The 26,175-nt window shown below is 37.0% G+C and overlaps 1 protein-coding gene across 3 annotated transcripts in view; it reads left to right on the top strand.

Moving 5' to 3' along the window:
* The window catches only part of ATM (ATM serine/threonine kinase), an 85,682-nt gene that overhangs the window by 754 nt on the left and 58,753 nt on the right, over positions 1 to 26,175 (top strand). For 2 of the 3 annotated variants that reach the window (XM_070749733.1, XM_070749735.1), the window contains exons 1-18: positions 959 to 1,082; positions 3,539 to 3,650; positions 3,736 to 3,848; positions 4,804 to 4,949; positions 6,616 to 6,780; positions 8,344 to 8,509; positions 9,428 to 9,666; positions 11,403 to 11,566; positions 12,072 to 12,241; positions 12,317 to 12,688; positions 13,280 to 13,474; positions 15,966 to 16,061; positions 16,838 to 17,057; positions 18,732 to 18,857; positions 19,971 to 20,096; positions 21,017 to 21,106; positions 22,255 to 22,423; positions 25,485 to 25,693. In XM_070749733.1, the coding sequence (XP_070605834.1) occupies positions 3,579 to 3,650; positions 3,736 to 3,848; positions 4,804 to 4,949; positions 6,616 to 6,780; positions 8,344 to 8,509; positions 9,428 to 9,666; positions 11,403 to 11,566; positions 12,072 to 12,241; positions 12,317 to 12,688; positions 13,280 to 13,474; positions 15,966 to 16,061; positions 16,838 to 17,057; positions 18,732 to 18,857; positions 19,971 to 20,096; positions 21,017 to 21,106; positions 22,255 to 22,423; positions 25,485 to 25,693 (2,838 nt within the window). In that variant the 5' untranslated portion in view covers positions 959 to 1,082; positions 3,539 to 3,578. Of the gene's footprint in view, positions 1 to 958; positions 1,083 to 3,538; positions 3,651 to 3,735; positions 3,849 to 4,803; positions 4,950 to 6,615; positions 6,781 to 8,343; positions 8,510 to 9,427; positions 9,667 to 11,402; positions 11,567 to 12,071; positions 12,242 to 12,316; positions 12,689 to 13,279; positions 13,475 to 15,965; positions 16,062 to 16,837; positions 17,058 to 18,731; positions 18,858 to 19,970; positions 20,097 to 21,016; positions 21,107 to 22,254; positions 22,424 to 25,484; positions 25,694 to 26,175 lie in introns of those variants that run through there. The other variant, XM_070749734.1, reaches the window with a different exon arrangement.

Consider the following 26,175-nt stretch of genomic DNA (forward strand, 5'->3'; position numbering starts at 1 on the left):
ACAATGTTTAAAAGTCAGGGAAAACTAATGTAAAAAAAAAAACAACGGTTCATGCTGCCTGGCAGAGTCAAGCAAAAATGAGCATAACTGTGGCAACAACGTGCTTCCTCAGCTACCAATATTTCTCCACGTTTTAGCCGGCTTTAGCTGCCTAGTATGATCTGCGACTGCGCCTTAACTAGATTGCAAGTTACAGGGAAATGTCGGGAATATCAGGGAATTTCAAAATGCTTTCCCCCTGGACATCCTGCTCTCTCCCTCTCCCTCCCTCCCTCCCCTCAGGGGAATTAAAACATCCGGTCAGTCGTAAAAATTGTTTGGGCACACAAGGAATTTGTCTTTATAGAATAGAATAGAATAGAATTTTTTATCCATGTGTGATTGGGCACACAAGGAATTTGTCTTTGGTGCATATGCTCTCAGTGCACATAAAAGGAAATATACCTTTGTCAAGAATCATGAGGTAAAGCACAATGATTGTCATAGGTGAGAAATAAGCAATGAGGAAACAATATAAATAGTAAGGATACAAGCAACAAGTTACAGTCATACAGTCCAGTGGGAAGAGATGGGTGAAAGGAATGATGAGAAAAACTAATAGTAATGCAGCTGTATCATGAGCACTTAATGATTGTCATAGGGTTCAAATAAGCAATCAGGAAACAATATAAAGCGTAAGGATACAAGCACAAGTTATAGTCATAAGTGGGACTAGATGGTTGATAGGAATGATGATAAAAACTAATACTAATAGTAATGCAGCCTTAGTGCGCTGTCATCACAGTTAGCTTGAATTAAGACATATTGCTTTAAGACATTGCATTAGGGGAAATGTAGTCAAATTGAACTCTGGGTAATGTAGTTTTACAGGTGACCATATCTGTATTCCTATTGGCTCTGACTGGGGATGAGAGGCAATTGGAGAGAACTTTCCAGAGGCATTTTTTGTTTTTTCACTAAGTAAGCCAACATGTAAAAGTGATGGTTAGAACTGCATGAAGGCAGAGCCTGGGACAATTCAATCTCTTTTTACTCTGTGCAGTGGGAAAGATTAAATTGCAGAAGAATCACTTCAAATAATCGTAAGTTTAGGCATTATTTATCTATTTTTGATGCCTAAGTAATGATTTACTTAGCCCAGAAAACCATTCTTTTTATTAATCAAAGCAATAGGTTTATGATTGGGAATGCCTGCGATTAAAATAACCTAGAACACTGGAGACTGTGAATTCTAGTCCTCGCCTTATCTGGGCGACCTTGGTTGGGCTGTTCTCTTTCAGTTTTAGGAAGGTGGGCGCGTGTGGGGTGGACTTGCCAAAAAACTCCAGGGCTTGGAAATCCCCTGGCTTGGGGATCAAGTGAAACATGGATGTTTTAGATAGCTTTACTTCTATATAAAGTGCTGAATTTCAGGGATTTAAGGTTAAATTATGCAAAGGGTGGCATGCTACATATTTCCTTGCAATGCTAGGGAAAAGAAGCATGGAAAGGGTGAAAAAAGAAAAATGAATGCTGATATTTAAAAAAAAATGATACAATGTGTTACCCAATAAAGGAGAATATTTGTAGCTTAGGGTTGAAATGAGTGATCTGAGCTTGCTTATGTTCTTGCAGATATTTCATTACCCTAACTAGGTATCCCTACTGTGACAAGTAGGCTCAGAAGGCACTAAGGATCCCTCACTCAAAATGTATGTTTATGAAATTCTCTTGAGAAGAAAGTAGATTGTACTGAAGTAACTCATTCAGAAATGTTTGAAGCAATCCATACATTTTCCACATTAAGCATGCTTTACTTTCTTCCTCCCATTGTGTTTAATAATTAGATTTTACTTGCTTTTTCAATTCTCCTTTGTCTACCCCATCTGTTCCATAATCTGCCTTGATTAAATTGTAGATTGAGTTCACATTTTATGGAATCACATAACTATGCCAGGATATACCAAACTTCAATTTGTAGATTTGCATGACCCCTGAAACTGAATAATCTTATACAAATCAAACTCATTAACTTCACATATTATGCTAAATCAAAATTAGATAACGTGTGTTAAGATTTACTGTGATTTGCAAACCCTATTTCAGATTATCTGAGCTTTAGGCAAGTGATGTCTCTGTTGTCTCTTATTCTGCCAAGTAAACAAATACACCATATTGATCATTTGAATGAAAGTTCCATATTAATCCATTGCATGTAGGCATTATTTATCTATTTTTGATGCCTAAATAATGATTTACTTAGCCCAGAAAGCCATATAGCAATAGCTATATGCTTTGTTTAGGTCACTTGGTCCAAACTTTTTGCTTTTATTTGGCTTCTTCTGACTCTTGTCCATCTCTTTGACCATCATTATGACCATATCTTTGCTTCCCCGTTTTATTTTGCACTTGTAGAACTTCAGTCTTAGAACCGAAATTCCTTTAAAAAGCGATTCTCTATATCAGTAGCTAAAATTACCAGAGGACCTGTAGAGAGAGGCAGCCAAACCGGAACTTACCTTGCTATCTTAAATTCACTTGTTTCTCCTAGACAAAAATCAATTTGACACTACACTTCCTTTGTAGATTGGATTTGTGCCCAGCCAGTCTTTCATCAACCAACAGAACTTTATCAGGGTCCTTTAAAGAGTTGGATTTCTAATTACAACCTCAAAGATGCTCACATTTATACAAATTGTACTATTATATATAAAAAAGGTTCTTAATAATGTTGATAAAAATCTAGGGTTGTCTGTTCTCCACAATCTATCAAATAACCAGAAATAATCATTCATAAGAAATTGTGTAGTAGGTAAAATATTTTAAATATTTATTTTAAATTATTTATTTTAATCATTTAATTTATCTGAAATGGGTTATCACAATATGGGGGTTAATATTTTCCTGTTTGAAGAACAGTCAACTTAATAAAAAGATGGGTATGTCATGATTCCAAGTAATACTCCTAACAAAAAAAATTCCGAGGCTTGGATTTCCTCAAAGCTAGATTTTATTAGATATGTCATATTGGCACATCTGGAGAAACCCAAATTTGAAAGCTTCCAGGAATTTCCCCACCCAAAGGAAAGTTCAAGTCTCTGCCCAACACCCACGAGTCCATCACATGATCTAATCACAGCACTGTCCCAACTGGAGATGCCTCCCAGGTACAAGGCAAGATGTCCTTGAACTTCTGAGAAAGGAATGTTGTGACTATATATCTCCCAGGCTCCATACAATCTCCCCTCCCAATTTCCCACAGCAGTAAATGTGGCAGGCCTGAAGGCCCAAGTCAAAAGATGGCTTCCAGGCCTGGCAGGGTGTATATTTTGGAAGTATTATTGCTGTGAGCCGCCCCAAGTCTACGGAGAGGGGCGGCATACAAATCTAATTAATAATAATATAATAATAATAATAATAATGATAATAATAATAATAATAAATAAGGTAATAGTGTATTTGATATACTTTTGCTAGCTCAAATATTTTAAATTGATTAATTCGGTGAAGTTCTTATCTTTTGTTGTTAACCTTACAAATTTTAATTTTACAAACTTAGGTTTATATTGGGTGTGCATTCACAACACCTTGGTTGAACCATGAGTCTTGCAATTCATGAGCTGCTGACTTGCTGTAATCAGCTTGGAAGTGACAGAGCTACAGAAAGAAAGGTGAGCTTAATTCTTTTTTCAAAAATATGACCTTGTGGTAAAGGAGTATTATATATATATATATTGTGTTTCTGTACAAATACAGAAGGAAATTGACAAGTTCAGGCGTCTTATTTGTGATCCAAAAATAGTTCAGCAGCTGGATCGGAATTCTGATTCCAAAAATGAAAAACAAATAAACTGGGATGCTTTATTCAGGTAAGATATTTATTTTATATCAAAACAAACAGCCACCTCCTCTGGCCTTTATAAATAAATAATAAAATAATAAGAGTTGGAAGCAATCATTTAGATAACTTCATTATTGACAACAATAGTTTTATAGCCTAACTTGATCCCAAAGAATTATGGACAGCATACAATAAAAGACAGAGACATTAAACATCAAAACAAAAAGGAATAAAAACCTAAACAAACTAAAATAGAAAATAAATCGAAGACAGGTAGCCTCAGATGCAGTAAATGGGTCTAAACACACAATTTTTATTTCCAACAGTTCCTCCGCAAATGAACAGATTAGGTGATTTAATTCTGTGTTGGGTGGGAATCAGGTCTAATGCCTGCAGGGCACCAAAGGGAGAAGGGGGAAAGGCCTTCGGGGACCCATAAGGGGAGGAGAAAGCCTGTGGGGACCCAACAAGCAGGAGGGACACTGAGAGACGCTGATTCTTTACTTAATATCGACACCATTATTTAATGGACATAACAGGGAGAATAGGAAGTGAGGATTGTTAAGTGAGGCCATTTAGCTTAACCACTCTCAAGACATGCAACTGTAATGGGCAGGCTCCATTATGGATATATGTTAAGGACTACCTGTATTCAGATTAGTGGATCATCTCTCAGTTTTCTTAGTCACATTCCCTGGTTTATTGCCAACTTTTTTGCCAACACTTTAACAATGCCATGTATAAAACTATACTTTACCCTAAAAAATGTGGTGCAATGTGAGTAGGACACTTATTTTATGTGTAATTAGTTATCCAGGTGGATTTGTTACTTTGCCAAAGTGCAGGCAGTGGAGAATTACATGACATTTTGATAGCGAAGGAGCTGGCAGTCTTGGACAGTAATGTATACTGAAATATGTGACTGTGTTTTTGTCTAAATAGCTTCTGTATCTATTGATAGTATCTTTTTTATTGTTTTGCAGGGTTTTGCAGAAATATATTCAGAAAGAGGCTGAGAGTGTCAAACTGGCAAAACCAAGTACCTCTGCCACAACGCAAGCAACACGAGAGAAAAAGATGAAACAGATCAGTAGTTTGGTTAAGCATTTTATCATGTGTGCCAATAAAAGTGAGTATCTTGTAGAAATGCTTGAGGCTTTAAAGAGTTGTTGAAACTCTGTCTCCTGAGTTTCCCTGAAAATAAGACCCTATCTTTTTTTTTTTTGAACCCTGAATAAGGCCCTGAATTTGGCCTTATTGCCATGCATTCAAAAGCCCAATTGGGCTTATTAACAGGGGATGTCTTATTTTGGGGAATATGGTAATAATAAATAATGGAGATTGTATCAGTTGTAATGATTTATACTTGTTTATATTTTACTTTAGACCAGTGATGGGCTCCTACGGGAACGGTCAGGAATGCAGTTCCGGTAGCAAAATTTGGAGCTCCACCCCGAAGCACCCAATTTGCACTGAAAGATGTTGAAACAAAATGCATAAGCCACGCCCACAGTGTGGTAGTAAAAATTTTGGTAGCCCATCACTGCTTTAGACTGTTAATTGCTTTGAATATTGTGTTGGTAGTAAGATGATATAATGAAAATCCTGTAGTTAAGAAGCTGTTGTAATAAATTAAATGGGAAAACAAAGGATGCTTGGCTTTTTGGTAGTTGGGAGCTGCTCCGTTTTTAAATCTTTGGTAAAATATAGTTTTGCAGGAAGATTGGTGGCAATAGTTAGGAGGAAATTAATTTGTAATTGTTACTAAAATAAAATTCAAATTGATTTTGCATTCTGTTTTCTCGGTTTGGATAATTGGAATGTCTAGATCAGTGATGGCAAACCTATGGCACGGGTGTCACAGGTGGCACGTAGAGCCATATCTGCTGGTGCACAAGCTGTTGCCTAGCTCAGCCCCAACATGCATGTGTGTGCCGGCCAGCTGATTTTTGGCTCACACAGAGGCTCTGGGGGGGCATTTTTGGCTTCCAGAGAGCCTCCAGGGAGATGAGGGATGGCATTTTCACTCTCCCCAGGCTCCAGAGAAGCTTTTGGAGCCTGGGGAGGGTGAAACACGAGCCTACTGGGCCCACCAGAAGTTGGGAAATAGGCTGTTTTCAGCCTCCAGAGGGCCTTCGGGGGTGGAGGAATCTGTTTTCGCCCTCCTGGGCCAGGCATTACATTATGGGTGTGGGCACTTGAGCATGCGTGATAGCACGCTTTTATTTTTTTTATTTATTTATTTATTTATTTATTTATTTATTTATTTATTTATTTATTTATTCAATTTTTATGCCGCCCTTCTCTTTAGACTCAGGGCGGCTTACAACATGTTAGCAATAGCACTTTTTAACACAGCCAGCATATTGCTCTCACAATCCGGGTCCTCATTTTACCCACCTCAGAAGGATGGAAGGTTGAGTCAATTTTTTGGTACCAGAGGAAAAAAGGTTCGCCACCACTGGTCTAGATTGTCATTTATTTGTTTTTAAGGTTAAATATTAAACATTTAAAAAATCTTAAGACAATAAAACTATGAAACCAAGAATTATACACAGATACACAGTTTGCAAAAATTATTGTTTTTATTTTGTTTGGGGAATATGAATAGATTTTAGACATGATGTCATATTTTCATTTCATGAAATAATATACACCTATATATCATTATATATCTAAAGAACATTATTCTTTTAAGCGTTGCAGATACGTATAGTGAATCTTTTCAGATGTAAATTGCAAATAAACTATTTCTCTTTTGCTAAAAGCTCACTATATCTTTTCCGTCTACACAGGAGCCCCCAGAATAAATTGTAAAGAGCTTCTGGATTATGTAAGAAACACAATAAATGAGTCATCAAGATATGCTATTTGTGGGGCCGATTGTAACAGCATATTACTTAAGGACATTCTCAAAGAGAGGAAATATTGGTGTGAAATATCTCCACAACAGTGGTTAGGTTTGTAAATGTGACTCTTGTTTAATATTGACTATACTTGTGCAAAATGTTTAGGATCAAGTGCTCCTGAATTTTTGCACTAGCCCAGAAAAAAATATGTGTCATACAAAAAAATACAGGGCTGCCTCAATTAAAACGAATCAGGATTACTGTCAAGACCTTAAATGTGCATTTTCTGCAATTTTTGCAAATTTCTCCTTTATTGGTGTAATGATCATAGATGTCAGAAGGGTAGCAGAAGCTGGGGTCCTCAAAATCCAAGGCTAAAGAAAAGAATCCAGGCGCTAGGCCACTCTCTATTTGGATAATCTCTTATATAAAATTGAGGCAATATAACTTAGACTTCCATAAAGTACTATTGAACTATCACTAATATACGGAGGGCAAAGTCTGAATATTATAACGTCCTAACTTACTGCTTGGGGAGATCAATTTTCTACCAATCAAAAACAGAATACAGTGTTCCCTCACTTTTCGCGGGGGATGCGTTCCGAGACCGCCTGCGAAAGTCGAATTTCTGCGAAGTAGAGATGCGGAAGTAAATACACTATTTTTGGCTATGAACAGTATCACAAGCCTTCCCTTTCAAGTTTTAGTTTCAAGTTTTATTGGATTTATATGCCGCCCCTCTCCGAAAACTCGGGGCGGCTTTACACTTTAAACCCCTAAATTGCGATTTCCCATTCCCTTAGCAACCATTTAGATTATTACTCACCATGTTTATTTATTAAAGTTTATTAAAAAAATATTTATTAAAGGTGGACGAAAGTTTGGCGATGACATATGACGTCATCGGGCAGAAAAAACCGTGGTATAGGGGGGAAAAACGCGAAGTAGTTTGAAAAACCGTGGTATAGACTTTTCGCGAAGTTGGAACCCGCGAAAATCGAGGGAACACTGTACTTATTGTCTGTTAATTGTCTCTCACTGAATGGCATTCTTTTCCAAATCATATTTTTATATTTCCTGAGAGTTCTGCTTAATTTGATTTATTAAATTAATAAATATTGCTTCTATGTTATTAATTTTTAAGTTACACCTAAAGTTACATTTAAGTATGATGATACTTGGGTAACTGCAACTATTTCTTATTCAAAGTAGGAAAGGTGCTTTGGTAGTATCAAGGATAGAGTTTCTATGCCTTAAGAGACTTGAAAGTTGTATACTTTTGCATCCAAAGTACTGTATTACACATCCCAAACAATAACATTTTCTTGTTGATAAACTTTTCTTGTTAATTAGATTTTAATCTGGTTTTATTAATTGAACTGACTTTATTATAAACTTGGAAAAATATTCCTTTGCTCAAATAAAAGTTGCTGGGTGTGCTACTTCCTAAAATTCCTTTCAAACAACTGAAATATGTATGGCCCCAAATTATAGTACCATTGCAGTATCACTAGATTTGTTCCTGTAACTCCTCTAAATATAAATAAAATAAAATAAAATGCGTTCAAAGGAAATTGATTTGTGACATACAAAAATGAATAGGTGAAAGCATGCAAACTGTTCAGTTACATTGTCAATTATTTATAATCTCAATGAATTTGATTGCTTCTCTAGATCTTCAAAATCTGTACTTCAAAATGTTTCTCAATCCTTCTGGCAATGTTAACAAAGTTTTGGTGGGTAGAATAATCTATACATTAACTAGAGGCCTCTGTTTCCAAACTGACAAGTTCAATTCAGATATTTTGAACGTCTTCTCAAAAGTTATACAACGTGCAAGGTAAATAACATTTTCTTTTGTCGAGTTAAATTTGAATGTAAAATGATACCCTACTAAACATCTTTTGAACTTAATTTTTCATTAATCTGCTAACTGATGAGCTCTTTTTATCATTTAAATATTTTCTGTATCATTATGATGGGTGAAATGTTTCCAGTTTGTGTAACTATTTTCCCCCTCCTGTTTCTATTGTGGCCAAATTTAAAATTTAAAAATTGGAACTTTTTATGAAAAAGTTTTAAAATTTGCTTCTACTCATGAAGAATTGTAGTATTTTTTTTAAAAAGTGTATTAATTTTTACAGATTAAAAATAAGTATACGCCATAATAGTCTTTTAAAGAGCATAGCCCATTTCATTATATTTCTTATTTACATATCTATATACAATGTATTTTATTGAAGAAAATAAAATAGGAATGGTAAGTAAGATAAATAGTAGGTATAGACATTTATGAATGTGCAGAGGTATTGATAGATAAGCATAACAGATAAGTAAAGAAGTAGGTATGTACATGGCTTTCTCTATCCATCTGAATTGTAGTCTTGACAGCTGCTTGTTTATAAAAAGCTTCTGAATTCAGGAGATAATATAATGTTTAATGTCTGAAACGTGGAATGTATTACATTTAGTGAGTTCTATCGTCATAATCTAAAGGCACTTTTCTTTTCCTGACAATAAAAATTGACCAGACAGCTATGGAATTATTTGAAATTGCTGATCTATCAGTAGCAAATTTCAATAACTAATATTTTCTAAAGCTTTATGGTGCTCATGCTGCTTTTAAAGTAATAATTGTCAGGATGTATGCTACTATAGAGAAAGGGAAACAAAATATATTGTACTTCCAAGCTTAATCATAGATCCTACAATTGGATTCTTTAGCATCTGATAAAATTTGGCTTTATTTCTATTGTAGGCAAGAAAGAAATCTTGCAGGCCTTGAACACATTTTTGCAGCCATTAATGTGTTTCTCCCCTTTTATGCAATGAATTACCGCATGCAAGTTTGCAAAACAGGAGAGGAAATTCTATCAACTGTGCTTTTTCTATGGGCTCAGTACAAACCAAAAGAGGCTTTGAAGGAGCAGATCATTCAATTTGTTCAGTGTCAGATTTGTGTTCATCATCCAAATGGAGCAAAAACTCAGGAAGAAGGTACATAGAAAGCTTTGAAATAACAAAGGTCTTTATGTAATTTTTGTATTTTGGCACTGAAAATGTTTCGGAGGATTTGGGGTCAACCTGTTCCACTTGTTTGGTGGGCCTGATCAATGTTTTGTAAAAGAGATAATCAGGAAATCATCAGATTAAAATGGAAAGTATTCTGAAAAAAAGCTATGCTTTTTAAATTAAATATGCTATTTAATATCTACATGAGATATCTGGGTGAGATCATCCAAGGGCATGGGGTGAGGTATCATCAGTATGCTGATGATACCCAGCTTTACATCTCCACCCCTTGTCCAATCAACGAAGCAGTGTAAGTGATGTGCCGGTGTCTGGAGGCTGTTGGGGCCTGGATGGGTGTCAACAGACTCAAACTCAACCCGGATAAGACGGAGTGGCTGTGGGTTTTGCCTCCCAAGGACAATTCCATCTGTCCGTCCATTACCCTGGGGGGGGAATTATTGACCCCCTCGGAAAGGGTCCGCAACTTGGGCGTCCTCCTCGATCCACAGCTCACTTTAGAGAACCATCTTTCAGCTGTGGCGAGCGGGGCGTTTGTCCAGGTTCGCCTGGTGCACAAGTTGTGGCCCTATCTGGACCGGGACTCATTGCTCACAGTCACTCATGCCCTCATCACCTCGAGGTTCGACTGCTGTAATGCTCTCTACATGGGGCTACCTTTGAAAAGTGTTCGGAAACTTCAGATCGTGCAAAATGCAGCTGCGAGAGCAGTCATGGGCTTACCTAGGTATGCCCATGTTTCGCCATCACTCCGCAGTCTGCATTGGCTGCCGATCAATTTCCGGTCACAATTCAAAGTGTTGGTTATGACCTTTAAAGCCCTTCATGGCACTGGACCAGAATATCTCCGAGACCACCTCCTGCCGCACGAATCCCAGCGACCGATTAGGTCCCACAGAGTGGGCCTTCTCCGGGTCCCATCAACTAAACAATGTCGGTTGGCGGGCCCCAGGGGAAGAGCCTTTTCTGTGGCGGCCCCGACCCTCTGGAACCAACTCCCCCCGGAGATTAGAACTGCCCCTACTCTCCCTGCCTTCCGTAAACTCCTTAAAACCCACCTTTGCCGTCAGGCATGGAGGAACTAAAACACCTCCCACGGGCATGTACAATTTATGCATGGTATGTTTGTGTGTGTGTGTGTGTTAGTATATTGGGGTTCTTTTTAAACTTTTTAAATATTTAAATTTATTTGGATTTGTTACGATTTGTTGTGTTTTGTTGTGAGCCGCCCCGAGTCTGCGGAGAGGGGCGGCATACAAATCTAAATAATAAATAAAAATAAATAAATAAAAACCATCTATGCAGTGATCTGTCTTTCTCTAAGTCCCTGTAGATTTCTTGGCAAGACTTTGGAAGTAGTTTGCCACTTCCTTGAGCTGAGAGGCAATGACTGGCCTTAGGCCACCTAAGGCATGACTAGAACTCACAATCTCTCAATCTTTAGCTTGATGCCTTAACCATTACACTGAATGGGCTCGCTCTACATTTAATTACCAGGAATCCAGCTTGATCCAGAATTGATTTGGGACTGTCCGTATCTATTTTTGTATGTCATAATTTTTCACAGTATTGCCTGCTTAAGTATTTAAGTTTTTTGTTTAATTATTTTAACAGACATTTTATGTGTTGCTAATTAATAACGAACTCTTAAATTCATATCTTTTTTTTTACAAAATTATTTTTTCCAATTCTTGTATAAACAGGGTCATACAGCTCAGCAAAATGGCAAACTGCTTTATGCAACCTATATGATCTGTTAGCTAATGAGGTAACTCATATTCGCAACCGAAGAAAATATTCTTCAGGCGCTCACAGTATTGTACTAAAAGACAACCTGGTTGAGTTAATGACTGATACTTGCCATCAGGTAAGCTGTCACTACAGTATATACTTTCATGTGGTGATTCTAAGTTGGGTTTTTGTGTAATCTTAACAGAGTACCACACCAGGGCAATAGAAAGGAGATATGCCTGCTTGATCTTCACATTTGGGCAAACTTTTTTCTTAACTGATTAAAAAGAAAAGTCTTCAGAGGTTCCAGAGCATGTGGTTGATGATATTCCATTGTTAATGAGAGGTGAAATTTTCAACTTTAGGGGCAAAATTGATTTGTTAAGCCTTGTTGAAACTTAATAATATTTTTTTTAGTTTACTGCAAAATCATGGGAATTTAAATTTGCCACTATTATTTTAGAGATGGGGTTTACCTAGTAGCAATGGATTGCCTATTTCGTGGTCTTATATTTTTTTTGTACTGCATATCTGTTGTAAAATATGTTAATTCTTTAATTCTTTAAATGTCTTTTTAAAATATGTAAAATGTGTAAAATATGTTAATTCTTTAATTCTTTAAATGTCTTTTTAAAAATAAGGTATTTACTGAAGACACCAAAGTCTTAGAGGTAACCCAATCATATGCAGTTACTCAGCAAGAAGATGGAGATGGAGAAGGACCATCCAAACGTAGAAGAATTGAATTAGGCTGGGAAGTGATTCAAGAACACTTGCAAAAATCACAGAATAGCTTTGATGTCATACCGTGGTAAATGTAAAGAAAAACAAAGTTATTTCCTCAAACTATTAATGTACTGTTAATAATTGGTATTTTGTTTTCAAGGTTGCAGATTACCACCAGATTAGTATCCAAGTACCCAAGGAGCCTTCCTGACAATGAGCTGACTAATTTACTTAATATACTTTACCAATTATTACATAAGCAACGTCGAGGAGAACGGACCCCTTACGTGTTAAGATGTCTTAAAAAGGTTGCTCTGTGTCAAAGCCAAAAAATAGACCTCAATATCACACAGAAGTCTGAACTGCAACGAACATGGTCCAAAATTTGGTCTCTGGTAGATCGAAGTCTAAACTTTCGACAAACTGAAATAGAAAGCTTTGAATTGCTTGGAGTCCTATTTCAAAAAAATTTAATAACAATGGACAGGGAAATTTGGAAGATATTTGCAGGTTCTGTATACAAGCCATCAAGGTAAAATGATTTTTTTTGATATTGTATTATTAAATTGTATATTAATTGTAAAGTAGTAAACTAGCTTAAGCAACTCATCTCCTCTAGAGGTTCCAACTCTTTTTGTTCTGGCCAATGATAAAATATTATGACAGATGTAATTCAAAACACGTAACGTTATTAAATGATCTGCCCTTGCACTACAAGCATTAGAAATTTAATTAAAATTTCTAAATTTTATATTTAGTAAATTGTTTTCAATCATTAGTTCTGTTTAGCATAAGTACTGGTACAAATGGAGAGTGATTTTAGCATTATTGTAACTTCTACTAGCCATCCTAGAATAATAAGCATGTGCTCATCTGGTGTTCTGAATAATTTGGGTATCTAACCATTCTTTATTTATTGATCAGATATGTTTTTAATTAGATTCTACAAGCCCATTTGAAATTCTAGTTACCATTCCAATTCTGATTGGTGAAATCTTAATTAAACTTGGTGTGGTTTAGGCCATGGGGAAAAATATTGGCACCTGAATTCACACATTAGTGATGTTATATGAATATTACAGCTGTAAGTTAAGTGTTTGTACTTATTGTTATTATTTGTTAGTTTTGCTGTACAGTGTTTAGCTTCAGCAATGACAGCTTTGGAAATACCAGAAACTTTGAAAATTGGATCACTTCAGAATGATTGGGAAGGAAATGTAACTTATACACTAAAAGAACGAGTTTTGAAATGGCTTCTCTTTTGCAATGTGGAAGACGTTATGGAAGACAGCATGGAACTCCCTCCAGTATTGTGCAGGTGTGTCCAGGAAATCAGGCATTATATATATTTTTTAATTTTTAAATTTTTATTGAACACAAATAACAAAAACAACAACAAACTTTAAGAAGAAAAAAAAAACATAAAAGAAGCAGTTGTGAGGCCCCTCCTCAAGAAGCCCTCCCTGGATCCAGTTGTGTTGAACAACTATCGTCCAGTCTCCAACCTGCCCTTTGTGGGCAAGGTTATATTCCTGGAGGGGTTGATATTCCTGGAGGAGTCTGTAATATGGTAAATGATTTAGCTTTACTAGATAAATGGTTAAAGCAATGGAAACTGTAGTTTAATGTTTCCAAATGTAAAATAGTGCACTTGGGGAAAAGGAATCCTCAATCTGGGTATTGTATTGGCAGTTCTGTGTTAGCAAAAACTTCAGAAGAAAAGGATTTAGGGGTAGTGATTTCTGACAGTCTCAAAATGGGTGAGCAGTGTGGTCGGGCGGTAGGAAAAGCAAGTAGGATGCTTGGCTGCATAGCTAGAGGTATAACAAGCAGGAAGAGGGAGATTGTGATCCTCTTATATAGAGCGCTGGTGAGACCACATTTGGAATACTTTGTTTAGTTCTGGAGACCTCACCTACAAAAAGATATTGACAAAATTGAATGGGTCCAAAGACGGGCTACAAAAACGGTGGAAGGTCTTAAGCATAAAACGTATCAGGAAAGACTTCATGAACTCAATCTGTATAGTCTGGAGGACAGAAGGAAAAGGGGGGACACGATCGAAACATTTAAATATGTTAAAGGGTTAAATAAGGTTCAGGATGGAAGTGTTTTTAATAGGAAAGTGAACACAAGAACAAGGGGACACAATCTGAAGTTAGTTGGGGGAAAGATCAAAAGCAACGTGAGAAAATATTATTTCACTGAAAGAGTAGTAGATCCTTGGAACAAACTTCCAGCTGACATGGTTGGTAAATCCACAGTAACTGAATTTAAACATGCCTGGGATAAACATATATCCATTGTAAGATAAAATACAGGAAATAGTATAAGGGCAGACTAGATGGACCATGAGGTCTTTTTCTGCCGTCAGTCTTCTATGTTTCTATGTTTCTAAGGTTATAGAGAAAGTGATGGCACTCCAAGTCTTACACTCCTTGGATGAAACAGATTATGTAGACCCATTTCAATCTGGCTTCAGACCTGGTTATAGCACAGAAACTGCTTTAGTCATGCTGATAGATGATCTCTGGCATGCCCGGAATTGGGGTCAGTCCTCTATCCTGGTGCTTCTTGACCTCTCAGCAGCGTTCGATACCATTGACCGATGGTATCCTTCTGCGATGACTGGGGGGGGTGTCCCCTTTTATCTTTCATCTGTTTGTATTATGTTGCACTGTTTTGTATATGTCATATTTTTAATTGTACTATAAATAAAATAACCTTTTAATTAAAAAAAGGAAAGAATTGATGCCTTCCACTTTCTCCCACTGTTTTTACTTTTACTTTTTCAGTTTTATTTTTGTTTGGTGTAATATTTTGTAAACTTTTAGCAATTTGTATCCTTTTTTCTTCTGGGTAACTGAAAAGCGCATTGTATTGTATCACAGTCTACACAGATCAAAGGATATAATGTATTTCAAGTCTAAGAGACTGACAATAGTCGGTTGAAATGGTTACTGGGACATTTATTATACATACAAAAAAATTCAAGTATGCTTTCTTTAGAAACCCGAAGCTCACACTTGTTGAGTGTAACCCTTTCCTGATTATCCAGCCAAAAGAAGAAAGGATATTTTTTAATTCATTATAACCTTAATAGCATTTCATCTCTCTCCATATATATATATTTTGTGAAAGATTAGAATTGGGGAGAATGTTTCAGTCCAAGACCTAGTGGAACTAAAGCATGCCGCTTGATCCTTAGTCAGTTATTTTCAGCTTTTCATAATATGATTGACATAACTTCTACATGACTTTTTTTCAATAATTGTTTCCCTGAGTTCTTGTAAACTCCTGCTTGTAAGCTCCTGTCATTTAGCCACCTTGTTTTGGGCTCTAATGAATTTTTCCAGATATCATGGACCTCTTGAATTTGTCTTGTCTTCATATAATGCAGCAGTGTCCAACTTTTGCAGCTTGTCAACCCTGGATGGTGAGGGGAAGGGAACTGGACTGTGCAAGGGGTGGGTTGACATGCATGTACAGCTCCAGTAATGTATCAAAAACATTTTAACATCACCGTTAGTGCTTTCAGTGGGAAGTTTAAACTCTGTTCCTTCCAATAACAGATGGATTCTTCTATAAAAGATTCTATATTGTATGAACGTTTTGGTTGGGGTTGATTTTGGAAGTACTAGGCGAGATGGGCAACAAAAAAGTGTAACAAACAAATAACTTCCTACAAATATTTGATGCAGAGTGTAAAATTAGACCTTTATAGGCATCTTCTATTGAATCTATTAACACTGCAGCATTCAAACATGAAATAATTCTGGTTTTTGTTGTTATCGTTTTTGTTCTTTCAGTGATTTTCCTAATCTAGAATTACAGAAAATCCTTGTAAGTCTGACTATGAAAAGTTGTAGAGCAGCAATGGCATTTTTCAACAATGCACCAGAATGGTATGTTTTTAAACAATTAATGAAGGCATTTTCCTATCTAATGAAGGCATTTTCCTATTGCATATACAGTACTTTGCATTCCTTGTGGTACAAAGTTCAGGCAATCCTTGACTTACGACCACAATTAAACCCAAATTTTTCCATTGCCAGGCAAGACAGTTTAAGTAAATTTTATTACCTTTCTTGCCACAGTTGTGAAGGGAATCAGTGCAGTTGTTAAGTTAGTAACATGGTTGTTAAGTAAATCTGACTTTGCATGTAAAAGGATCACAAAAGGTGTTCACATGACCCCAGGACACTGGAACCATCATAAATACATGCCAGTTGCCAAGGGTCTGGATTTTGATCTTCGGAGAGGGGTGGCATACAAATCTAATAAATTATTATTATTATTATTATTATTATTATTATTATTATTATTAACTACTGAAACCTAAGTATAACAAATGGTTATAGGTCATTTTTTTCAGGGCTGTTGTAACTTCAAACTATCACTAAGTAAATGATTGTAAGTCATGGACTACCTGAACCTCTGCAAACATAGTTTAAAATGAATTATTGAACAGTGATGATAAAAATGCTTCTGGTTTAATGGCTGAGTCATCTAGTTTTTAATCAGTTTGGGCTCGAATAGGTATATTGATCATTGAACTGGACAAATTTCAAGTACCAGTCTCTGAAATCATGGGACTCCTTCCTTTCTGGATGGGTAGGTATTTTAGCCATTATTGGATTATTAACGATAAATAAATGAAAATACATTTTATTTTATTAAGCATGGGACATAACCAAGAGAAAGAAGAAAACAGTATTTCAGAAATGGAAGCTTTTTACCTGCAGACAACCTTCAATGAAACCAATATTTTTACAAATATGGCAGACGTATCAGAAAACAAATCTAATTCCTGCCTTGTTGTCAATCAGAAGCTTGAAGAAACCTTAAAACACAATCTTATGATGATGTCAGACCAGCTACTTAGCAAAGTTTCTCCGGAGGTAAGCCAAAAAGAAAATTGTGTTCTTTGTTCATTGTGAAGGTTTATTAAAGTCTGACTTGTTCCTTGTATACCTGTGAGTAGATTTAGGTGTGTTGGTAAAATTAATAAAATTAATAAAATCGGTAGACTGCTTTTTAAGCCAGGATTACGTGTAGCAATTTGAGAGCAAAACCAGTTACAACTTTATAATAATAATAATAATAATAATAATAATAATAATAATTATTATTATTATTATTATTATTATTATTTTATTTTATTTTATTTTATTTTATTTTATTTTATTGGATTTGTATGCCGCCCCTCTCTGCAGACTCGGGGCGGCTAACAACAGTAGTAAACAGCATATGACAATCCAAAATAAACAGTTAAAAACCCCTATTGTAAAACCAAACATACATACAGACATACCATGCATAAAATTGTAAAATTGAGTATTTCAATTCCCCCATGCCTGGCGGCAGAGGTAGGTTTTAAGAAGCTTACGAAAGGCAAGGAGAGTGGGAGCAATTCTAATCTCTGGGGGGAGTTGGTTCCATAGGGTCAGGGCCGCTACAGAGAAGGCTCTTCCCCTGGGTCCCGCCAAGTGACATTGTTTAGTTGACGGGACCCGGAGAAGACCCACTCTGTGGGACCTAACTGGTCGGTGGGATTCGTGCAGCAGAAGGCGGTCCCGGAGATAGTCTGGTCCGGTGCCATGAAGGGCTTTATAGGTCATAACCAACACTTTGAATTGTGACCGGAAACTGATCGGCAACCAATGCAGACTGCGGAGTGTTGGTGTTACATGGGCATTTTTGGGAAGCCCATGATTGCTCTCGCAGCTGCATTCTGCACGACCTGAAGTTTCCGAACACTTTTCAAAGGTAGCCCATGTAGAGAGCATTACAGTAGTTGAGCCTCGAGGTGATGAGGGCATGAGCGACTGTGAGCAATGACTCCCTGTCCAAATAGGACTGCAACTGGTGCACCAGGCAAACCTGGGCAAACGCCCTCCTCGCCACAGCCGAAAGATGATGTTCCAATGTCAGCTGTGGATCGAGGAGGACGGCCAAGTTGCGAACCCTGTCAATAATTCCCCCCCCCCCCAGGGTAATGGACGGACAGATGGAATTGTCCTAGGGAGGCAGAACCCACAGCCACTCCGTCTTGTCTGGGTTGAGTTTGAGCTTGTCGACACCCATCCAGACCCCAACAGCCTCCAGGCACCGGCACATCACTTCCACTGGTTCGTTGACTGGACTTGCTCTCAAATCAAAAAGTTCATGGACAAACCAATCTCACCATAGGGACAGAGGTGGGCTGCTAAGGTGGACCTGTGACGTGTGCTTGCCCCTGTGGCTCTGAGTGCTAGCGGAGTCTAGCGTAATTATGCTACTGCACCTGGAAACGCACGCTCGGAAGCAAAAAACCACGCCAAAACACAAGCGCACTTGCGTGTCCACACACGATTTTGTTACCTGCCCATGCGCAGTAGCATAGTTGCACTGGACTTTGCTAGCATTCAGGGCCACGGGAGTGAGCACACGTCACCATTCCACCTCTGCATAGGGATCTGATTTGTCCACGAATGTGGATGTCTGTGACCATTGGAAAATATTAGTTTACTAAAAATCCAGATTAAGGTCCAAGTGAATTGAGTATGTATTTTTGTGGGTTGTTTATTTTTCAGACTATATCTGTGGAAATGCTGATGCGTTGTACCAGCATCTTGACTGGTGTTCTTGGCTGCTATTGTTATGTTGGCATTGTTACAGAAGAAGAAGCATGTAAATTGGATTTTTTTCACAAAGCTAAGGTATAACTTTTTGACGTAAGCTCAAGTAATTCCTAGTAGAAGCATTCATTTGAGGATTAATCTCTGATATAATTTCCAGAATTACATGAAGATGTCTATAGTGTATGAGCTGTTTCAGGTTTCCTCCTCTTTTTGATTCATTTTCTGCCTTCATCTTGGATAGTTTTACTTCTCAGTTCTCCGCAGATTTTGTTTATATGCTATTTAAAAATCTCCAAGTGGGGTAATGGTAGGAAAAGAAAAAGATAAGTTTGCTAGGACAGTTATGGCAAACGTTTTTTCCCTGGCGTACCGACAATGTGCGCGCACACACTATCACCCTGCGCGAGTGTCCACACCCATACTTCAATGACTGTGGAGGGCGAAAATTGACCCCACCAGCCTCCCCCGGAGGCCCTCAGGAGGCCAGAAACAGCCTGTTTCCCAACTTCTGATGGGCCCAGTAGACCTGTTTTTCACTCTTCCCAGGCTCCAGAAGCTTCCCTGTAGCTTGGGGAGGGCAAAAACGCCCTCCCCATCTCCCCAGAGGCCCCCCAGAAGCCAAAAATGCCTTCCCAGAGCTTCCGCACAAACCGAAAATCACGTGTGCTGGAGCTGAGCTAGGGCAATAGTTCGTGTGCCGACAGATATGGCTCCATGTGCATTTTCCCTGTTGGATGTGAAGGTTCATTTTCTGGATCTATCTAATAAATATGGCATAAGCAAATATTTTTTTGGCTTGCATAAAATTTATCCTAGTAGACTTTAACTTTTAATTTTAACAGATAATAATTGGACTCGGCACATAAATGTGAATACTGGCTAAGTAGATAGACAAACATTTGAATTTATTATAAAAATATTTACTAATTGTGTGGATAAATGCAGTTTGAAGTTTGGACCTTTTCAATTTTATTTAGGGATTCTTTTGAAAAATTAAGATACCTTGAGAAATTGCAAAACATGCCATATATTAACGCAGTTAATTTATCAGTTGCAGTTGGTTCTATTTAGCAGGTTTAAACTTATATGTATGTAGTTATGTACATACACATATACACACATACAGAAATGGAACCTCTCAAATAATTTCATTTTATTTCTATAAAAATAATTCATTTTATTCCTTTACAGTTATGTTTTAATTATGTGGAAGAAAGCATTTCTCAGTCTAAAAGCAAGCTAAATGAAGATTCTAGAGTTGTTTCATTGAGGAATTTAATATTGCAGTGCACAAGTTGCTTATGCAACTGTACTCAGGTGAGACATTTGTTGGTTGCAGAGCAATCTGAGCGTGAGCAAAGTTGAAATTTCTGTATTTATGCCTATTATTAACTTATGTGGGCCACTTATTTATAAGACAAGTTTGTTCATTTTTATTATATATGAATGTCCATTTATACAAATACATTCCCAGTTATTTTGCAGAAAAATATGGGGGTATTGTTTGATATAATATTGAAACTGCTTTGTTATTTTAGTGTGTGCAATGAGATTTTTGCAAGTTGTTCTTTCAATTTCTGATTGTATAAGACCTAAAATCACTAGAGATGTTTTTATTTCTTGTACAACTGAATCAGTCAGATTGACTTCAATGAAATTTAGGCAGTTTATTTCAAGTTTTTTCATACAGCTTGATAAAACTACAATTTAAATAATGCTTGTAGTCTTTCATCTGGTGTAATTTTACTTGGATTTTTTGCATTTTACCTGAGCTACTTGCTGCTCATTAAAAACATTAAAAAGGTTCTCCTTAAAAAAGGTTCTCCTTAAAAAGGTTCTCCAATCTTAAGTATTGTCAGCATAGTGCTGACTTTACCTGGGTTGAATTATAAAATGCATGGAGAACTGATTACAGGTTACTGCAGATTATTTTGTAGTGCAAAAAGCCAAATACTTCATTATGTTCTTTTACAATAATTGTTTCTTCTACTTTTATTTGTTTGTGTATTTAAATTTAGTGCTTCCCAACTCCAGTAGATGCAGAGCAATATTCATAACTAAAAAAGATAAAAACAGCTAAAAGCATTAAATCAAAAAGACAATGCTATAATAAACTAATACATAACAAACACAACAAAACAGGAGGCATTGAACAAATAATAAATCAAAGCTTTCTGGGAGTCTAGAAAAGATGGCAACATTTATCTATTCTTTTTCTTCTTACTCTGTTTCAACAGAATAGTCCCAAAAAGAGTTTATCTACTATCTTCTTGCATTTGTTAACATCCAAGTTGATGAATGAACTTGCAAGTATCTGCAAACCTCTGGTGAGTAGATAAGATGTGATGTTTGTTTTCCTCCCAGAGACTGTATATAGTATATACAATGAGTTTTAATTATTCTGAACATGTTATTTCTGAGGTGAAGAATTCTTTCTAATTATTCTAATCATAATTCGCACTATGATTCTTTTGTTTTCCTTAAACAAATTGAACATAATCTCTCTCTGTCCTTTTCTACATCTTTCTCTTTGGTAAAAGGATAGTTTTTTTTCACTCTAATTGCACATTTATACACCTTTATCAGTGGCAGGGATCAGAGGTACTTCATTGCTATAATTAATCTATTTCAGTTAGATATGTATCAGGTGAGCAAGCACAGACTTTAAAATTCATTCTACTTGAGGGAACACTACCTAATGCAGAAGATTAAGTGCTGTGGACAATTTGTATGGAAATATCCAGTGTGTATATTCCTCTTAGGAACTGTATTTTCCGCTACTTCGATTCTTTGCTTCTTAAAATAAAAAGTTATTAACTTACCTCTGGCCAAGTGATGGATTAGCTACAGTAAATACATTTAGTCTTGCCTAACGCTATTTTATCAATTACAATAATACTGGCAAGTAAGTAATCAAGTAATTGGTTGCAAGGTGTGTTAGCATTTAAGGATTAATAATTAAAATCCTTGTAAATAGCTTATTCTTGTTTTATATAAAACAAATTGAAAAGTTTCATTAATTTTCATATAACTATTAAACTTTAATCATACTGGTTTTATTGGTTTTAGGTATTAATCAGAAATTAGTTCCTGGGTAAAGTTCCCAGCCTAGCAAAGTCAACATGAAAAACTTAGCTCTATTGCTTTGCTTAAGTTACTTAAAATATAATAGTAATTACTGAATTCTAAAATGACTTTCTTAACAAACATCCCATTTCATGGAAACCTTATTATACAAAATAGCCAACCAACATTCAAACATTAATGAACAAGTGGAAGTGAAGCTTCTATACCGAATCAATATTTTGGCAAAAGGATAGATTTTTTTACAGGTATTTTTAATTTTTATCTACAGGTATTTGTATGGAAAGGGTAAATGGATGTTATTCATAAAACTATTTATATAAATTTATTACATATTTATTATAATGTATTCTCAGTATAAGAGATGGTATGAATACATATCTTCTATTAGATGTGTTTTACTGGAAAGTCAAATGAAACTGGAGAAATGGATTTAATGGAAGATTTTCCTGAAGAAAGTAGAATGGAAGAGGGAAACCAAACAGTCTTCGATTTATTTGATGATGAGTGTACTGAAGTTGGTGAAGTAAATGAAGTTGGAGACTTGCAGACCTTGACAGGTATGTTCAACCTGTTTCATGTATATTTGATGTACATTTTTGTGGTAATTGAATATTTTTTTTGGGGGGGGGGAGTAAGGAATTCAGGTACTTAAAGCAACTTCAAAAATTAAACAAAGATTTATATGACAATTTATAAAATAAAGGCTTTTGTGATGCCATACAGCAAGGGTGTCAAACTTGCTGCGTCATGTGATCTTTCATGATCTTTTCCCCATTTACGGAGCTGGGGTGGACGTGCCTGCACATGACACATCCAGCCTGCGGGCTGCCAGTTTGACAGCCTTGCCATACAGCATTCACAAGATTGACAGCTTCTTCTTGGACCATGTGGCTTCTTTAAGGACCAAAGAGGAAGTAAGGCAATACTGTATAGAAAGTGCAATTGCACTCACATGATTTTCTGCTTAGTGATTGAGTTGCTGGTCCCAATTGTGATTACTATGAGAATACCTATACTTGTGCTCAATGTTCCCTCTAACTTTTTTTCAGTGTGGGCGGAAAAGTATATTGTCTGAGCGGCAGTCCCTTTGGGACTGGGCGGCATAGAAGTATGTATGTATGTATGTATGTATGTATGTATGTATGTATGTATAAATAACTAAATAAATAATTCCTTTCTTTTTTTATTAAAAGAAATTAATAATAAAACAAAACCAAAATCTATTACTATTATTACTATCTTCTCCTCTTTTTCCATCCCTGTCTCCTCCCCCCTTGTGTGTGTGTGTGTGTGTCTGTGTGTGTGTGAACTCTTGAACCATTTCCAATAACAGGTGAGCTATTGGAAATGGTTCAAGAGTTCACACACACACACACACACACACACACACACACACACACAAATGGCTGGGGGTTTTTTTCTCTGTTATTATTTGGGTGCTTTTTACCATATGCTTTAAATCAAGAGTCATTTCTCTCTCTCTTTTTCTCACTTTCTCTCTCCCTCTCTTTCTCTCTCTTTCTCTCTCTCTCTATTGCTTTCTTTCTCTCTTCTTTCTCTTCTCTCTCTTGCTATCTCTCTCTCCCCCCTTTCTCTCTCTCTCTTTCTCACTTACTTTCTCTCTCTTTCCCTCTCTCTCTCTCTCTCTGTGTCAGCGAGAGGGATGCGAGAGCGCTTTCTCCGAGCGCTCCGGGAACGCCTGCCCTGCCTCTACTGCAGCCTCCTTGCTGAAAGTCGAAAGCGCTCCCAGCGAGGGGGCTGCGAGAGGGGCGGGGCGGGCATTCCTGAAGCGCGCATGCAGAGAAAACCCTCTCTTGCAGCCCCCTGGCTGGGAGCACGGAAGAGAAGGAAAAGAAGCTGCAGCCGCCCACCTGCGCTGGAGAAGTCGTGCCCCAAGGCAGGAGGTGGCGGAGGAGGAGAGGGGGTGGATCGGGTGGGTGGGGGGCAGCGCCGAGAGGCCAGGGGCGCGAGGGGGCCGGAGGCATTGTGGGGAGGCAGCGGCGGCCGCGGCTCCCTTTCCTTTAACTGCCGGCGCCTCCCTGCCCCCGCAACCCCCCCTGCGGGCTGGCAGGGGGATGGGTGTGCGGAGGGTATTTGGGGGGCGCGCATACGCACGCGCTCAACTTACGGGGAACGCTGCTTGTGATTACTATGAGAATACCTATACTTGTGATTATTGTCTCTTTGTTTACTAGAGTTTATTTCTCAGCCAGAGTAGCTGATCACCATTTTGGAATCTGTTCAGGGTTTTCTATTTTTTTTCTGTTGGAGATTCTCAAGATGTTTTTTGTGATATGAGCAACCCTATAACTTCTCATACACTGAATTATAGGAGAGGGCATAATAAAAAAATTCCTTAGCAGCAGTGAGAACTATCAAGCATCTGCATCAGGGCATGCATCTACATTTAGAAGTGTAATTAGAACGTGTAGACCAGATGTGTCAAACCGTTGGCCCACAGGCCGGATGCAGGCCACGCCCACCCCTGCTAAACAAAGGGGAAAAATTGCAAAAAGTGACAAGACAGCATGTAATGCTGCAAGTTTGACACCCGTGATGTAGACCAAAGACTTGTACTGTCATCCAATGGTTGAAGACCTTTTATATTTCATCCCATGTGTTGTTTTGGAGATGCTTAGAAAAATTTCCATATAACAGGTTTTGAAAAGATTGAAGTGATAAATTTAATTTTTTTTAGTTTAAAAAAAAACCCTCAAAGGGCAATATTGCCTATTCAATTCAATTCAGTTTCTACTAAATCTGCACTTCTATTCTACTAGTTTTTCTCATCATTCCTATCACCCTTTTCCTCCCATGTTGACTGTATGACTGTAACTTGTTGCTTATATCCGAAGATTTTTATTAATATTGCTTCTTCATTGCTTATTTGACCCCTATGACAATCATTAAGTGTTGTATCACATGATTCTTGACAAATGTATATTTTATTTTATGTACGTTGAGAGCATATGCACCAAGACAAATTCCTTGTGTGTCCAATCACACTTGGCCAATAAAAAATTCTATTCTATTCTATTATTAGATTTTATTTTATTTATTGTTAGAGTTGAAAGGGACCATGTAGGTCATAAAGTCCAACCCCCTGCCTGAGCAGGAATCCTAAAGCACCCCAGCCAAAGTGGCAGTCCAATCTCCTCTTGAAAGTGTCCAGAGTTGGGGAGTTCGTAGACTCCAGGCAGCTCACAACAATAATAACACAATATATAACAAATGTAATAATTAAAAGTCATTAAAAAACCCTTATTACAAAGAAAACATACACACAAACATACTAGGCATAAACTGTATAAGCCTGGGGGAGATGTCTCAGTTGAAATAAACAAGATATAAGTACTAATATTCTGGCTGCTTTAAACTTCTACAGGCTGATATTTTCCCCATGCCAATGTTAGGTTAGTACATTTTTGGTAGTATTGTTATATTTTTACATTATTTCATTCTATATGTGGCAGCCAAAATGCTGATTGGTGGAAGGTAAGCCAAAAGGAATATAAATTCTGATTAAATGCAGTTACTTATGGCTTCCTGACAGATAATTAATTGTAAGTTTTGAGACCTGTCTTTTCATAGCTTCTGCATGGTCATCATATTGTACAGGTGCCACAAGTCCATTATCAGAAGAACATCTATCAAAACAGGGTTTGCTTCTTCTTGATGTTTTGAAGTTCTTGTGTATAGCTTCCACAGCTTCCACAGCAACCACAACAAAAACGGTTCGCTTTAGTTGTTCTGAAATTTGGAAGAAACTCTTAGAGCTAATAGATGGAAATTCAGTTGATTTTATTAAACCTCTACATCTACGTGTGGTGAGTATAATATTAATTCTGTTTAGCCTTCTGTTTTTAATGCAGTTGGAGTGTTACTTGTTAACTCATTTAATTTCCATACCAGCCTTTCAGAGAAATTCAGAGTGAACAAAAAACCACCCCACACAATAACACAGTCTTAAATAAGACCATCACAATTAAATTAGCTGGGACTACCTTGTAAATATCTGGGTTATTAACTGTTTATGCTTTTCTGGACTAATTTTCAGCAGTTTATATTAGGCCTAGTAGGTTATGGGTGATAATAGCAGCAATCTCAGAAATTGTTTCTCTTGAAAATCGAACAGTTTTGCAGCTTCCAGACCTGATTCAGATGTTCCAGGTCTGGAATGCATTGTAGTTATCTAGTCAAGAATTTATTGGGATATGGATCATTGTTCAGGGTTATGGTTGTATACTGCCAAATTTGAACGTAGATCTGCTTTAAAAAGAAAACAAATGTTGACAACCAAAGGATTATC

This window comes from Erythrolamprus reginae, chromosome 4 (genome assembly GCF_031021105.1).
Source record: "Erythrolamprus reginae isolate rEryReg1 chromosome 4, rEryReg1.hap1, whole genome shotgun sequence".
NCBI lineage: Eukaryota > Metazoa > Chordata > Lepidosauria > Squamata > Dipsadidae > Erythrolamprus > Erythrolamprus reginae.